Raw genomic sequence first — 17,329 nt, forward strand, 5'->3', positions numbered from 1 at the left:
GCTTTGGCTTCAAAATCTTACAACTGCTTTTTCAGCCCTTCCCACTAGCACCTATGAAAATGCACACACAAGATTTATTGCATGATGCCTGGAAAAGCCTCAGCTTAACTCCCTGTGTAGAATTGCTCCTAAACTTAGTAGGGATCTTGTAACTTCAAGAGTACATGTGAACCTTGAGAAGCTTTTACTGGAGATGTAACTGCTGCTTAGGGGAATGTTTTCCAACTTCTGTATAAAGTGGCAGGACTTTCAAGTATAGGGGACGCCTTAACAGAATTGGTCTTCTCATGTCAAGCTGGTTTTCATATTGAGGTGACAAATAAATTGGATTTAAATTGCTGCTCATTATTTTAAAAAAAAAATCTTTCTCAAGGTCAGATAAAACCTGTATAAGATAATTAAGTGCATACAGGAATCTACTCATCAGCTTACCATCTGCTCCACCCCAGTGTATTATGAGGATATCTGAGGGCTTTTTTTCTCTCTTTTTTTTTTTTTTTTTTGACCAAGAAATTGGATGAGTCAAAGAAAACAGTCATGTCCAGGGGCATGCAACTTTTGCTAACCAGAACAAAACTAGGACTTCATTTAATTCTGTACTGTTACTCACATAGTACATGGCTAGAACTCATCACACTTAAATACATCAGTATGCTCATGAAATGCTCTCATCATTTAGGTAGCACTCATCACAGCTGTTAATAGTCCATCAGAACAGTATAATGTGAGTATAGGAACACAATAAATAACAAAATACGTGTGTATTCTGATTGGCTAGAAATTAAAATCTGCTATGCAGAGACCAGGAATTTGCTTACAGTGCAATTATTGAGAAATAGCCCAACATTAATTGCGCAAATCAAGTTTTCCCAGCAGATCAGAGTACAAAGAAATGAATGTAAATAAAAAATAAGGGTCAGCTTGATGTGCTTTTCAGCAATCAGGTTAAAACAATTCTTTCAGTATAATTATACATAATGTGCTTTGGCTAGAACAATTTAATTAAGAGGATATACACTGTGAAAGAAAAGATAAGTGTGCTGTTTGACTGGAGCACTCTTATGGAAAGTGATAACGTGATACCATTAGGAAACTCAACAAGACAATCTACATCCATGCATTAAGAGAAGCAGAAGTCTGAACATCTGTTTCCCGCTATTGAATTCACGAAAGGGGCTTCTCTGTGCAGGGAATAAGTGAATAAACAACAGTTGGAGAAGGTTAGCTCTGACATTTAACAAAATGTTGAAATGTCACGAAAAATGAAATAAGGTGAGAATGAAATGACTGAAATAAAGGTGTGCTAACAGTTAGCTTGGCAAACGAAGCACAGACATACAAGAACAAGCAAAACCTCTACCCATCGTTTTTCGAAAAGTGTAATATAAGAATGATTAATTTATGAACAGCATACTTTTTTGTTCAAAATAGACTGCAAGGTGGCATGAAATCGTTTTTGAGAAATAGGCGATAAAGCAGAGTTCCCTAAGATATAAAGCTGACATTAAGTTCCTTTAGCCAGAAGAAAAAAAATAAATCAAAATGTGACAATTAAAAGAGGTGCTATTAAGTGTTAAAAGCTCCCAGAGACAACTAGTCACATTAAAGAAAAAGAGAGTTTTATCTTGGATGTGAAATTTTCCTATATTTATTTATTTTATTTTATTTCTTCATAATCAAGAGTCTTGGAAAGGGAGTAATAATAATAAAAGAGAAACGGACCCAAGCACCAACTTGCTGCCAAGGGCTGTAACACAATATCTCAGCATTTCAAGGGTAAATCAGTGTGAACTGCGTTTGCCGTCCCTCTGAAAAAAAGTAAGTATTAAACTTCCGTTCAGTCTGTGTGGACTGCTGAAATATAGGAAATAGGCTTCTGAGAGGAAAAAAAAAAAAAAGGAGATGGAAAAAAAAAAAAAAAAGCAGGGTTTCCCAAAGAGAGCACCGAGTGGAGCGGACAGAAGTATGAAGAGCGGCAGCGCGGCTGCTGCCGGTCTGCTCAGCTCAGCTCGGGGGGACGGCGGCGGCTGCCGGAGGCGGGGGGCGCGGCGGGCGGCCGGTGAGTGCGGCCCCGGGAGCCCTGCCTGCCCTGCCTGCCTGCCCTGCCTGCCTGTCCCGGCGGCGGGGGGAGCCCTGCCTGCCCCAGCGGGACTCGCTGCCGGTCCCACGGCGGAGCCCGCAGCCCGGGCTCCTTTAAATTGAGGGCGTTTCGTGTGTCTCGCCGGCTGCCTTCGAGTTTAAAGAGAAAGGGGCCGGGGAGCGAAGCGGGAAGGTGAGCTTCGCCCGGCAGTTCGTCGCCGCGGCGTAGGTGCTTTTGTTTCCTTCCCCCCGTGTCTCGGGGCGGCCGTGGGGGGCCCGCCGGGGGAAGCGGCAGGGCTCGGCGGGTACCGCGCTGCGGGGCGGGGGCGGCTGCCTGCGCGCTGGGCAGCGGGGGGCTGCTTTCTGGTTGTGGGGTTTTGTGTCGTGTTTCTTTTCTCCCGCGCTCTGGCTGCCTGGGGTTTGAAAGCATCGCGGAGGCGGAATGAGAGCGTGCGTGGGTGTGAGGTGGAAATCCACGAGCGGTTCGCTCGTAGCTCGCCGCGGCCAGCCCGGGGGTCGCTGGCGGGCCGCCCTGGGCATCCCGCGGAGGGCCGGGGGCCGCAGCGGGTTTTCTTGGTCCTGCCCCCGAGGGGCAGACCTGGGAGCAGCGCTTCCAGCACTCATGGCAAAGCCATTAGCTCAGTTCTACTGCGGAGGGGCCCCGAGGAGGACAAACGCATCCCGGCGCAGCGCAGGAGCCGGGTTCTGCGGCGGGTGAGAGCGGGGGGGCGGCTGCTGGGCGCTCGGAGCGGTGTGGGCAAAACGCGGCGGGGGGGGCGGGGGGTATTCCCCTTGCGAGGCGGCTTGCGTGTTTCCAGCCCGACTTTTGAGTAGCTCCTACTCGTTGTGCTTTCCCACCACCCCCTGCCCCAGCCTCTGGCTGATCTTTCGGGCCGCTCCGCGTAGCTCCGGGGACCTGGTGGTGCAAGGAAAGGGAGAGGAGGACGGGTTTTGTGCGTTTGCAGCGTTCGTGGGAAATGCGAGCGCCTGTATCGGAGGCTGCGGCAAGTGCTGGGTGGGAGGCGGCCAAGCTCTGCTGCGGTGCGGGTGGCTGCGCTGGAGCGCTCCGGGCCTGCCCCCTCCGCTGCCCCAAAGGGGAGACCCCTCTCATGCCAAAAGCCGTCTTTCCAAGTTCTTGCTTGCCTCTTCAGACTCTAGTCTAGATTGAAATCTCAGGAGGGCTGAGTTTGACTTTGAGGGCTCTGTTTCTTCACTAGTGCTTTACGTGTAAGAAATGAAGATTGCCGTCTTCCTTATCTAGGATTGCTGTCAGCATCCTGCTGCAGTGGTGTGCGTCAGCTGAGCCCGCTGGCTTTGCGTGCTCCTGGGGGAGAAGGGCTCTGGGGGCACCAGGAAGGATACACTGCAGGCTCCTCTGTGCAGTTCCAGCACACTTCTGATGTTACTTTGAAATAAAAAATGAACGCAAAAAATATTTTTCAGTTTCCATTTACATTAAATTATGAATGGTTTCTTCACTGCGGAGTAGATGCTGTGGCAAGTGTAATGGTTTTGTGATGTGGATTGTGATTTTCGTTGGGAAATTAGCTGACATTTCTAAATTCATATCATGTGGTACCATAGGCTATCTGATCAGCATTATACTGTGGTACCCTAGTTGGAACCATAACCAAGCCTAGATGGAGGCGGTGAGGTGAGGAAGAGTCACTACTATCCTCAAGTTTCTAGCTCTTACTGACTTTAGGCTACTAACTCATTTGGTCACTTTATTTTACCCAGAGTCTTATTTAAATTGGCATGCTTCCTATCCAAAGTACCTCTTCGACTCCACTTTAGACCTCTCAGTTAAACTTCACATTAATTTCAGGACAGAATTTGGAAATGGAACTTCATAATTAAAAGCAAAGCTGATGATTGAGAGTCAGCTTGTAATACTGTCTGCATAGTGTGCTCGCAGCAAGAAACACACTTGTACTCCTTGTAAGATAGGATATGTCAGTTGAAATATGTATTTCCTTTTCTAGTTGGTGGAGGTTGAAACTTCTTTTGTACTAATTTTTAATGGCTATTTTGCTTAGACAAGCAGAAAAACATGCAGTAAGAGCCAGGCAAAGAGAAGTCAACTTGAAAGTTTTTGGACTGTGTTAGGAATCAGGTTTAGTTTCCAGAAGTTAAAATTTTATGAGCAAGTAGATATTGAACATTCCCAAAGTTTTGTTTTGGTCTACGTGAGAAGGACTTTTTGCTTTCCTTTTGATAGAGGAGACATTATCAAGGCAAGAAAATTGTTTCTACTAGGCTTAGTCCTGAAAATGTCTAGGCTTCCAATGATTAGCTCAGATTTTTAAGTGCAGTTAACTTCGTTTTGGTCTGGCCTCAGACCAAGGGCCTTACAGGTCTAAAGCATCGGTAGGCTGTTGTGCCAGGTTCTCTATCCTCCGCTCACAGAAATGCACACGTTTGTAACAAGTATATTCATAACGTGGAGGACAAAGGCTTCTTGTGATTAAAGTTTACTTTATCAGTGTAGATCACATTTTGATGTAAGCCCTTAAAAATTCTAATTGATTAATGAGTTTCAGATGGTGGTTCCCCTCCAGTGCCCCTCCCCCTGCTCCTAACATGTACAGTATGCTCCAAGTTAATCTGGGAAAGCTCCAGAAACCTTGGGCTAAATTGGTTGTGGTATAGTTTATAAGGATAATAAAATAACTAGAAAAATCGAATTTCCTTACAAAAATATGCTTGCTGCATTTGTGAACTTATGTTTTATCTGCTTGTTTATGGTGGTGAGAAAACTAAGACTACAGATATACGTGTTGAGGATGATGCAGACAAGAATGACCTGTTGCTTCTTGCAGAAGGGAAAGCTCTGCAATGGCTCTTGAAGAGGAGCTATGTGGTGTAGTAGCAGAATCACTTTAAAAGTGATTGTGTTTGGTTTTACGTACATAAGAGGGCAAAGTGAGAGTGATTACTGTTCTGTAGTAAACTGGAAATTGCACGTGGTAAATATTGACTGAGTAACATCTATCAGTGAGTGACAGGTGTCTCTTTTTTTTCTTCCCCCCCCCCCCCCCCCCCTACTGCTTCTTTTAGTCCATTTTAAAGATTTCAAGTAGGGGAGCTTTCATGGTTTCACTTGGGGAAATTATTCCACTGTCTAGCAGATCTCACCGTAGGGAACAGTTTCCTGACAGTAAAAATATCAATTACAGAAGTTGTTAGTTACCTCTGTGGCTCTCAAAGGAAGACATTCATATATCTTTTTTTTCCCCTTTCTGCATGTGTGTATACGCATATGTATGTATGTATGAGTGAGGGGGTGGAAAAACAAGAGCAGCCTTTAGTTTGTGGGCTCATCATACACTCTCCAAATTTGAAAAATCTGCTGAAGAAGGAAAACCGAAATCAGTTTTAAAATGTGATGTATTTCTGCTTGGACATGTTATGTTTGTAAAACTGGCACTTGCTTAAGTGAAAGTTGCGATTGCAGGTATGGGTCCCAAATTGTGGGCAGCCTCAATTCTGCTCGCACAAATGTGCATTTTGTTGCGGCAACTGAATCCATTTATGAATATTGAATCTCTTATTTAAGCCTCTTTTGCGCCCAGCTTGCAGTTACAGTAAGTGATTGCTTCACGCAGCCCACTTAAACTCCAGTAAAGTTTCAAAAGTTCTGTTCTTTTCCATCTGCTTGAGGTGATTAGAACTAGCAGGGAGATCCAGCAGAGACCCTTGCCAGATACTCATGAGCTCTGTTCTGGCTTTTGATCCTCTGTCTCCTCTCTTTCCAGGATGGCTGCTTTCCAATAGCATTACCTTCTCTCTAAGACAGCAGGAGATTGTCTGCAGTTATAGCCGATACCCCTCTGTCAAAGCCAATGTGCAGTCTAGTGCTCAAGTTCCAGTTCCTTCCTTGCTGCTCTCGTCTAAGTTGCTGTCTGCTCTCTCTACTACTGACAGTAAAGCTATTGCACAGTTGCGTGCATGTTGTTTTGTTTCTTCTACAACTGATAGCTAATGTGCTTCCTCAATAACATTACAAGAGACCTCATTTCACAAGCTTAAAGCCTGCAGACTTAATTCCATGAAGATCTTAGGAAATAGAGTCTTTCGAACCCAGGTTCCAAGGCAGAGTTATGCCATCTTCTGTTCCAGTTGTTCCAGCTTTGTAGAGCAACTAGGCCACTGAATTGGCATACGTGCAAATCTTCAGTCCGGGATGACTCTGGTTTGACTGCCAAGTGAGCAGAGCCCATTAGCTTGCTTGCCAGACGATAGTACCTGGGTGGGCCAAAACAGATGTCTGCTGCCCAGTGTCACAGTCAAACTGGTACGGTGCAAAGGGGACATCATGTAGGACCTTTGCATCAGAGGTGATTTGACTGATCTCTCACCACAGCTCTGTATTTCCTTTATCTTTGGTTTTGTGGGTTTTTGGTTTGGTTTGGGTTGGGTTTTTTTCCCCTCCTACCTCCATAGACACTTTCAACAACTTTTTATTCTTTTCTAACCGAATACAAATACAATGAAAAATGCTTGTTTTGCTGGATACTTAATTTCTATGCTAATTCTTAAACCAAGTCAGGAAGATCAAGTGACTCAGGGAAACTTCTTCATCCCTGACCTGGAAGGATTGCGTTTAGGAGCGAGTTAAAAGGAGCGGTTCAAGCCTCCTTTTGTTTGAGAACTAACGTGCATGTTGCAATTAGGAATAAGGCTGAAGCAACAATGAAACTCGTGTGTAATACAGAGAGCTCTGAACAGCCGGCAGCTACTCGGAATAAGCCATTATGTATATATGCTGGAACTGGATGGGGAATTTGGAGTAAAAACTTACTGGTTTATATGATAAATTCACAGGTGGAGCACATGTATTTTCTGTGTATGTATACCTATGCATACATGCATGCTTTTATATATACATTTTTCCTATATAAAATATTTTTTTCATCATTATACTTGATTTTGGTTGAAGAGTACTGTTACTGCAATTTTACAGGTAAGGAAGGTGGTTGGAATAGGAAATGGAATTGAACCCAGGGATCTGCAACTGTGAGTGTCTAATTGAGCAGCTAGTTTTACTTTCTGGCTTGAACAATTTTTCCCTCCTGTGTGTTTTGAGTACAGAGTATATCGTTCTTGAATCCTTTTGTTCTACCAGCTAACCCCAACAAAAGCCAGTGGAATTACAGAAGATTACTTGTGTGATTCTCATTGCTTTCACCTGATGATCACTGACAGCAATCAGCAGATAGTGTAAGTTACGCTGCTGGCAAAATAAAAGCAGTGAGCTACAATACACGGAAAACTAAATGTACTACTGTAAAGCAAAATAAAAACTTCACTGTTTGGTAGAAGCAAGGAGAGAGAAATACAACCTTTCAGTGTGTTGAATCTGTTACATGTCACTGGGCGTACTGTAAACTATCCCACACCGAATTCTTCAGCTAGACAATTAAGTCTGAGAATTTGAGATGAGGTCCTCTTATTGCGAGAGGTGGAAAAAAAGGCTGTGCTGCATAAATATGACCTGTAACAAAACAGAACGAAAAGTAGTTAAAGACCTTTCCTTGCATTCAGAATAGCAGGAGGAAGAAGTTGCTTTTTGCGGAACAAAGCATTGAGAGGTAAGTTTTGAAAATGCTTGTATGTATCTCATGTCAGCTTCAACAGTTTATAGAGAAGTGTAACATGCTATAAAATATTTGACATGTTTGTGTTGGCTAGGTTTAAAGAGCTGCATGTATGATGATTTGATGTTGCTGTTAGAAAGTAGCGAGATTAGGAAAACCAGTATTTTCTGGTTACTTTGTTCGTACCTCATGCCTGCCAAAAGGAAAGGATGAAATGGTTGGTGGAGCCAAAGAGGCTCCCTCAGCTGCGGGGCTGTATCCTTCAGTGCTACTGTCTACCTCTGTGGCAAGTTAGTCCTTTTCTCTGACCAGATTGCTCATTGCTAAATTGACGATAAACTTTTCTCCAGCTCACCAGATAACAAATATGTTAAGACATTTTAAGGAGGTGACTTAATGGTATCTGAGCAAAAAATCAAGAGCCTGGCCTTGACTACAGGTGGAATCTTCAAAGGGATCTTGAAGGAGCTCAGGACCCAACTGCGGTGGCCTTTGCCTAACTAACTTAGTTTAGCTGCTTCACAGATCCCAGCTAGCATGTGAAGAAGTTTTAATAGTTAATGTGTGGGCTATTACAACTGATGAAGTAATGAAGCTTAGGTACTTCAGCACCAAACTATCACGGAGGCTTAGGCTGAACTGAGAAGTTCAGTAGTGGTCAGTGTTTGCATAAAGAATAATTAAGAGTTTGATAGCTTTTGATGCTTGCAGTTTGATTACTGACCCACAATAAGAATTTATGATGGGAGCTACAGGTAATAAGTTGTACTCTGCTCCTTGAAGGCTGATATTATTATTATTATTATTTTAAAAAAACCTAAGGTAGGAATTCTGTTGCTTTGATTCTAACAAGAAAGTATTTTCCTGAAGTGTAGGGCAGGTTTTCAGAGAAGTAGGGGGAAAGGGGAAAATCAATTTGTTTCAGAAATGAAATTAAAGAAAACTTACACAGAGGTAAGGTTGGATTGTATGTGATTCCTCTGTGATTCTTCAGGGTTCTCAGTGGAGACTCTTCATCAGAAAAAACTTTCTCATTCCTCAGTCCTCACTTTGCATGCCTGCTTCACAGATTAACTCATACGTTATTGTTAATTCAGGGCTACTATTTGAAGCAGACCTAGTCCCAGAATAGAGGTGCCTGTGTCATTTTCAGCTTCTAGAGGTTTTGTCACCTATCTGCCTTTCTTCAACTTTCCTAGTTTCCTGTTCTGAGAACCTGTGTCCTATTAAAACTACCTTAAACTCAGAATACCCTTCTTGTCTCTGGATCTTCTCTCTTCTTACCACCACCGTTACTACCAAACTGAAGCGCCCATGCATCCTTTGAAATCGGAGCTCTTTGTTCTCCCACTTCTCTCCCTTCAGTGAGTCTCAAAAGTTCCTTGAGACCTTTACACGGCCTGGTTGCTGAGTTTTATGAAGCAAGAGGTAGGTCAGTATGAAATAGATTTATAAAGACAGCCCTGTACTTTAGAGCCAAACTGAAGTAACATCTCAAATACCTGAATTCTCTGCTCTGCATCTCCACAGAGATCAGCTTGAAGCATAAAAAGACTCCAGTCCTTGTTCCACAGACTGATGGGGAAACCCAAAATGCTTCCACGTGGCTGCTCCAGAAACCTTCCTTCCCCCCCCCCCCCTTCCCTCTAGTCTTAAAGAAATGCAGCTTTCAGACCTTAGAATTACTTCAGCCCCACCAGTGGCAGCAGCCTGTATTGGGCTGCCTGTCAGGCATATTCTAATGTTGTTGGTTATTAATTTTCTTCGCGTTTCGAAGGGCACTTCATATATGTGGTCTTGGAAGTGATAATTTAGGTACACCTTTCCTGATGGGAAAGGAAAGGATGTTGTCTATGTAGTTTTCCCATTAACACAGCCCAGCTCAGTGTGTGCACTGTGTGTTACGCTCCTGGCAGGGCAGACCCTGCTTAGAGTCCCAGGGTAAATATTGCTGTATGCATCCTTGAAATATAAAATTACAGAATAATTTAGGTTGGAAGGAGCCTCCAGGGGTCATGTAGTTAAACCCCCTCCTCAAAGTATGTATGAACTGTGAAGCGGTGCAGTGTCTAACTGGTTCCTTTAGTACAACGATGCTGCTTTTTTCAGGTATATTTTTCCAATCTATGTCAATGGAAACAAGTTGAGGGATTTTTGTTTCCTAAATATTTAGATACATAGGTGTTAAGAAATTATGCAAAAAAAAAAAAAAATTACTTTGCTTTATTTGTGTATTGTATATGAAGTGAACATTCAAGATAGAGAAATTTTTATTACTTTTTACTGATATAATTTTAGGGGTGATTCAAGAGAATAAACCAATTTCAGTTCTGGTTCTCACCATTTCAATATAGCTTATAGATTCCAGAAATAAGTAAAAAAAAAAAAAAAAAAAATCAGGTCTTTTTTTTCTGGAAAGAAAGTATAAGACAGGTATTTATACTTGATTTTTCCCATATAATCTTTGAAGACAAGGTGGTGTCAATTATTCATCTTGCCTCTGTTTCCATCTGTCCAAAATGAAACAGTGGTTTGAAGCACCAAATTGCGTGGTTCTGAGTGACTTAGAGCGACTTTAAATACACTGTCATGGTAACTCTCTAGCTGTTAGATTCCTTCGGACTAGAGGATACCATTTTGAGTGACGTTCCACACTGATTTTTGTGGAGCTAACAGCCTAATTCTTCTCTCCACCCCCTCGCACCCTGTCCCAAATGAACAGGTATGACTTGGATTTCATCAACCAGGAAACCATAAATCCAAGCTCTAATGGCACAAGTTAGTCTATCTTAAACTCCTCTTCTTCCAAAGGATCCTTGATACATAAGGGGTTTTTTTGTTATAAAATGTAGAATCTACTGATAATTCAGAAATGTGTATTTATACAAGGGAATAAAGCCCTTTTTTATGTCTGTTTTCCTCCCTCCCCAACTGAAAAAATTCTCTAAGTTCAGTAAGAACTATATTTGTAGTGAAAGCTTGAGCCTATCTCAAGGCCAAGTTGAACTTTGGGATTTGGGGCGAGGTACTCTCAACAAGACCTTAAGCTCATGTTTTTGTCAACAAGGAGTTTAATTACCCAGGGTATGGTTAAAAATGTTGGAGTATTTTAATGTAAGTATTAAAATATTCCAAATAGCATTTCATATATTTGGATATGTCAGTTACAGCACAATTTTATGGAAAGACAATTGCTCTTTACATTCAGTAAACATTTTCCATTTTTTGGGAAAGGAATTGGTTTTAGTATTCTTGTTAGTCCAGGTCACAATGGAATAGTGTAAAAAATTGCTCTTTTTGCTGGTTGTTTTTAAAGTCACTATTACCTCTCACCTCACTTGAAAGGTATGCGAAGGACAGAAAGAAAGAGTGTTTGCGGTGTATCATAAGCTGAACCTAACTGACACCTGTAACCGCAGTTGGCGTGGATCACCTGGTTGACAACAGGAAAGAACTATATCTTACGTTCCTCCTGCCCCCACTTAGCGCCTGTCTAGTGCCACCTACGTAAGATGTTGTGCCTGCTAGTTGGGGTGGCTGGGCTTTCAGCAGGCTACAGCCTACCGGGCAAGAAAGTATCTCAGCTCGTTGCTACAAGCCTTAGGGTCCAGGTCTGACTTTCTGAAGAGAAAGAGAGAAAAATAACCTCCTTCCCTTAGCACGCTTCTGCCACAAATGGGGGAATTAGTCCTTCAGGAGCAGAGGTATAGGTCCTGTGGGTCTAACCTCTCCGACTGCTGCAAGAGTCAGAACGTTTAACTAATATATAACACATGACGTATTGTCTTACCTGAAACTACAGTTTCAGTAAGTTGTCACCGAAGCAGAGGATTATTTGTATAAAAGGTGGAAGTGGGAGTTGTGGGTGACCAGCACCAGCTCTTGTGCTGCTTTCTGAAGAAATAATGCTATTCAATAAATATATTTGGTGTGGGTTCTTTTGCTTTAATTATTCTGAAGCTGTAGAATTGACCGATTCCATTTGGTAATTGCATTTGTTAATTGCTAGTAAGTTTGCTCTAGTAGTGTAACCCAGTTGTTCCCATGTTTTTCTTGGGCCTGATCCAAAAATCTCTGAAGCTTTCCATTTATTTTGAATGGATATTGGATCAGGCACCATAGTGAGTTGTTAGCTTTGTGTAAAATGTTTATTTTGATTTGATTTTAATCGTTCCTTGCAGAATATTTGGGTTTGTGTTGGCAACATGCGTAGCTTGGTGAGTACAAATGAAGTTGATATTTATCTGTACCGTTTAATCACTTGCAATGTGATCCATTAACAACGCAAAACTTCAGTCATCGATGTTGTATTCATGTGTTAGGTTCACATCTGTTTGTCTGACATCCGATTTCTTAGAATCATAGTTACTGCTGTTATCTACTACAATTCTAAAAAGAGAACTTGTAAAACTTGATTTGGTGTAATGAAGTACCTTTTTTTTTTTTTTTTTATATATGTATACTAAAACAGGTACAACGAGTGGATAAGCAATGTGCACTGCTCTGAGCCCGAAGGCACGTGGGCCTGGCCTCTCTGATATGCATCAATACAGTCAGTGGCTTGCAAGTAGACACGAGGCCAACTTGTTGCCGATGAAAGAGGATTTGGCCCTGTGGCTCACAAACCTACTGGGTAAGATGCAATAAGGTAGAATGCGGATACCAGGCAGTAAGAGAATTCTGTGCACTGTTAGCTGGGAATTCAGTTCTTCAGACTTCTTTGGGTTTTAAAGATGAAGGTAGTTACGATTAGGTAGCTACCTCCACATAGCACAACTGTTAGCAAGGTCGGAAAAGCTAATAAGTAGCTTGCCTCCACATTGTTTCTGTGAGTGGCACAACAGAACTTTATTATTATTTTCATGCTTATTTTTCCTCAAATTTCCTTTTACATGTTCTTTTGCATGTGTTGTTTATATTAATACCATTAAGCTGAATAATGCGAATTACTGCCATCAAGTACCTCTTCCATTTTTATTGGTAGGTCTGCTAAAGAGTATGGGGGTACTGACTGTCTTGAACTGAAGGAGTCATTAAAGAGTTGTTTTTTCATCAAGCAGTCTCGTGATTGATAATTGCCACCCAAGGCAATGCATGCAAAGACTTGTGGAAGTTTGTGCATAGAGGGATCTGACCCAGTGGCTGCAGCTGGGACCTGGGGATTTACTGGTTGCACCTGCACATCTTGGTGTGTGAAGCCAAAACGTGTTGTTGATGAAAGAGGATGCAAACCAAAAGCCAAGAAAAAACAGGTAGACACGAAGAGGAGCGAATGAGCATACGTCCCTGACAGGAAGGAAGGAGATAGTTCTTTGGCATATACGACTCATTCAAGAAGGCAGAATTTAGAAACTATGAGCCTGGAAATAGTATGTTGTTTGTTGAGAGCATTCAGGGGAAAATGGCTTTTGTGTGATCTCTGAAAGTCAGAAGGATTCTACCAAAGGAGTACATGACTTACACAATACCTCATCCTAAGGGAAACATGCCAGTAGTTCCTCTCATTAAACAAAGAGGAGAAAATATTTCAGTGGAGGTAATGATTACATGAAACTTTTGTTGATGTTATTTTTGGAGAAAATGTGGATGAGCATTTTTAAATGTGGTGTGTGTGATTTTGGGAGTTCTGTTTTGTTTTTTTTTTTTCTGGAAGTCTGTTCTGGTGAGGCATAGGCAGTGTCCTGTCTTGGTAAATGCTGTAGCTGAATAGCGATATCATACAATGATACAATATATCTAGTGCCTTTCATCTACACATTCTATGCTGCTGTATTTCTTCTTTTCTTAGAGGAGGGGAAGTATCACTAGTTATGAGAGGTGTAGTTGATAAGTATAGTGTCAGTAGAATGCAAGAACACAATATATTTCAGGTAGGCGATACCCATTTTACAGTTGGAATAGTTGTGAATGCACAACTGCAAAAGCGGCACTCATTTTAGATTACATCTTTGTGTGGTACTTCCATTTAAATTAATGAGTTTTGAATATAAAATTGTCTAGGTAATGCCAGAACAAAATCCAGAAATCCTGACTTTTTATTCCAATTACCACAGCACAGCAATCCGAAAGACTGTTTTTTGAATCAGAAGCAGCATGTTCCATTAAGGATTTAATGTATTGTTTAAGTATTTTAAACAATGAAGTTTTAGTGAGCTGCTGTAAAACAAATAGAAGCCTGTTTGCAGTTCATAACAGAGTTCTCACAGCGACAAGTTTAGGAATGAGGTCACTTTTTTTAGCAAGAGAGTAGCAACCAGCAGGAGGTTCTGAAATGCCAAGTATAATTAAAAATCTGTTTTTTCATATGGACACCAAATTCTGCACCGCACAACTAAATGGGCACAACCTTCTTTTAATTAAACAGCATACACAATTCATTTGCTTAATGTATTCCCTCACACCTTCTCACACCAAGCTCTTCTTTTCGCAGTTTGTCCTGAAGAACTGCTTTGAATTGCTGTGTAGACATTGTTATTCAAATTAATAATTCAATGAAGTTAAAATTCACATTCAAAATAAACTAAGTGTAACTGAATTAAAGTAATTAATATTCATATATTAACTCAGAATTCAAATTTGGTTTAATTACTGTATAATTTAGGTTACCTTTAATGAGAAGAGGGACATGTGAGCGTGTTGCTGTAAGACAAAATAGGTATGAATTTATAACATGCCGTTACCTTGTTGTAAATACCTGTTTGTACTCTCTCACTTTTCAGCATCCCAAGGGTTAAAAGGATATGCAAGCCTTCTTGTTTGCTTGTTTTGCTGTGGCTTTTTTTTTTTTCCCTCTATGGAAGAAATAATGTACTTTTTATTAATGGTCAATAGATTTTTCACATGCATGGATGTGCAGATAACGCAGAGCAGATAATATTCTGTGTATCCACGTGCTAGTTTGCTCTGTGCTATAACTAGTGTGGCTTCATTGTAAGTGTCATTATGCTAGGTTTAATGCAATAGGGTAACTCAATTTATAAAGAAAATTAATGTGCCTTTCAATTAATTTTTGGCGTGTTGGTTCATGTTTTGTTTCATCTATATTTTGTTCATTCATTTGTACTATGAATCAACAAAGGCACACAATCTTTTCAAATAAATGTAGATTTTTTTCAAAAATAATAGAAAGCATTTTAGGCAAGAATAGGGCTGAACCTCTCTGAGGTAGTTTGATCAACTGATGATGGTTTCGGAAATTTTTATGGAGAGGCAAATGAGTCCTACACGGTGTTACTGGAATTTAAATTGACGACAGTTTTGCAGCAGCAAAGCCTGGTGTGGGTTTGAAATTACAAACTGGAAAACGTTAGAAGGATGTTGCATTTTATAATGTGAATGAAGGGTTTTAATATTAGGTGGAAATTAGGCATAGCTAGAATTTGACCTTACCTGGGTGAAATTGGAAGACTGAGATGCATGATGCAGCTGGAAAATAACACTGAAAAAATTTTTAACCCTGAGAGTTTGAACATTTTTTTCTATTTTAGCATGGACGTTACTGTGGGGTTGTTTTTCTTCCGTAATCACTACTACTTTTGTACGCGTTTTGCTAATTATGTTTTGAACCATGTCAGAGAAACGCGCGGCTTCTGAGAGGACAGTTTGTTGTTACGGCTTCATTGCTGAATAGATTTTTAGCTGCCTGTATTCTAGGGGCTGGAAAAAGGATGTTGCAGATGAAATCAATGTGTCAGATGGGATTGACTCAAACAATGTTGTACATTATAGCATTCTCAAAGTGGGACACGTTAGCGTTGCAGTGGGGGTTTGCATGCTGGAGAGGAAGATTGGAGCTGTGGATGTTGTATCTCACCCTCGCTTCCCTCTGTTGAGCTTTGGTGGCTCAGTTACAAGATTCTTGCAGCGGCAAAGTTAAGGAAATGTGTTGACCCAACTGTCTTGCAAATCATGGTCATCTTTCAGCCTTGTTTTTATTATCTGTAGAGCCAATGAAGTACTCGGCAATGCTTTCACTGCTGATGCACTCCAAATTTGGTAGATTATGTATACACTTATTTTAGTGGAATGTTCTTGAGGATACGGAAACCTTCTGTTTCCCCTTGAGCAAGCTTCACAGTTGGGCACAGAATTAGCACAGGTGGGCCACAGTAATCTTCTAGCAGAGGCAAAATGGCAATTTGAAAGCAAGTAAGGCTTGCATGTTTGCTGTACTTTCCAGTACTGTCTTGTTGTCTTCTGTGTGTCTGCAGAGGAGAAAGGGCTGACATCAGGAGGAGTGGGTCTCATCACCAGTCTGTAGTTTAGGACAAGTACAGGGGGATGGTTTCTCTGTTTTCCCTTTAGCTATGGGGTAAAGATCTGATCTCTTCTCCCATTCCCAGATCCCATTTTCCAGCTGCAAAGGGTTATGATATTGTAGCTCTTTGCATCCAGCTTCATTTAACACATGGGACGACAGAATAGACCTGTAAGATGTGCATGGGCATGTGTCTGGGCAGGGTTTCAATGCTGAGGCCTCTTCCTACCAGAGCTTTCTGGGCTTCAGAAGCTCATAGGAAAGAAGCTGGAGAATGCAAGATGCCGAGGATTTGGACACGTAAATGTTGAATGATGCATGAGGCATGTAAAAATTGCTTGGGTGCAAAAGTGAAGTAGACTTGGAGAAAAGGAACTGAGAGGTGAGGAGGTTAGGGGAGGCATTGAGTTGAAGACTAGGCATGGAATTTAAAGGTGCATTGAAGGAGATGTAAAGTTTGGAGGATGAAGAGTGGGAAGTCTTCTGCAAGAAAGCTGTTTTTGATTCTGAATTAAAACAAAACCTGCTGCAGCTCAGTGTTCTTGCTCATTTTGCTGTCTAAGAGGATTCTGTAACAGTACCTTTATTTTCAACATCAGCATGTTCAGCTCAAGCCAATGGGAAATGTAGGTTTTAAGTATCTGAATATCAAGACATTCATGATAGTGATCCTTCTAGTGATTCTGCTGGCACTGATGCAGTTGAGTGGCTTTATAATTTTCTTTAGTATTAACGTGCCTTTGGGATTGTTTATATGTCCCATTTCAAGTAAAAGTAAGTGATAATGTCTCAATGCTACAAAAACTATTTCTCTTGCTGTTAGCTGTTGTAGGAAACAGAGTAGCCTTGTCGGAAAAGAGCCGGTTTTCCATGTGCATAAAATCATTGGCCATTGTTTTCTTGCATTTTTATTGCATTTTGTTATCTCGGGCTTAAATGCCACACAACGTGAGGGGGGTCACGAGGAGTTGGTCCCCTGGTGCCTCAGTATTGTAGAAGATCATCCTCCTACCAATGTGTTACATAGATTCGTCCAAGAGAAATGTTGCTATTTGTAAACTAGTAGTTTGGTGTTACCACTGAAGTGGATAACTGAAGCAGTCGATCAGCTAGTTGCGAGGCTGGAGTCAGCGTCTTGCGTTGCAGTTATTAAACTAAGCGTGGAAGAACTCAGTGCAACAATAGAGGAACCAACTAGCTTTTGGTACTTTGTTTTAGTCTTTGAGTCCCTCCGCCTTCTTCTGAAGACTGTGGTTGACTGAGGTGGCCCGTAGGGAATGCTTTATCTTTGGCCTCTTGGGCACGCACCCTGGGCACGGGCTCTTTTAGTTACTCTGTCACGGACTTCCCAGTCTGGTTGCATTAGGGCCCCCAGGACTGGGTGGCCTTACAG

At 41.6% G+C, this 17,329-nt stretch overlaps 1 protein-coding gene across 7 annotated transcripts in view; it reads left to right on the forward strand.

The window, feature by feature from the left end:
- The first annotated feature begins 1,972 nt into the window (after positions 1–1,972).
- GAS2 (growth arrest specific 2) overlaps positions 1,973–17,329 on the forward strand; it is a 95,515-nt gene continuing 80,158 nt past the window's right edge. For 2 of the 7 annotated variants that reach the window (XM_054828330.1, XM_054828338.1), the window contains exons 1-2: positions 2,156–2,272; positions 12,151–12,312. In XM_054828330.1, the coding sequence (XP_054684305.1) occupies positions 12,171–12,312 (142 nt within the window). In that variant the 5' untranslated portion in view covers positions 2,156–2,272; positions 12,151–12,170. Of the gene's footprint in view, positions 2,060–2,155; positions 2,273–2,692; positions 2,794–7,549; positions 7,674–11,860; positions 11,897–12,150; positions 12,313–17,329 lie in introns of those variants that run through there. The other 5 variants (XM_054828333.1, XM_054828335.1, XM_054828334.1 and 2 more) reach the window with 5 other exon arrangements.

This window comes from Grus americana, chromosome 5 (genome assembly GCF_028858705.1).
Source record: "Grus americana isolate bGruAme1 chromosome 5, bGruAme1.mat, whole genome shotgun sequence".
Lineage (NCBI taxonomy): Eukaryota > Metazoa > Chordata > Aves > Gruiformes > Gruidae > Grus > Grus americana.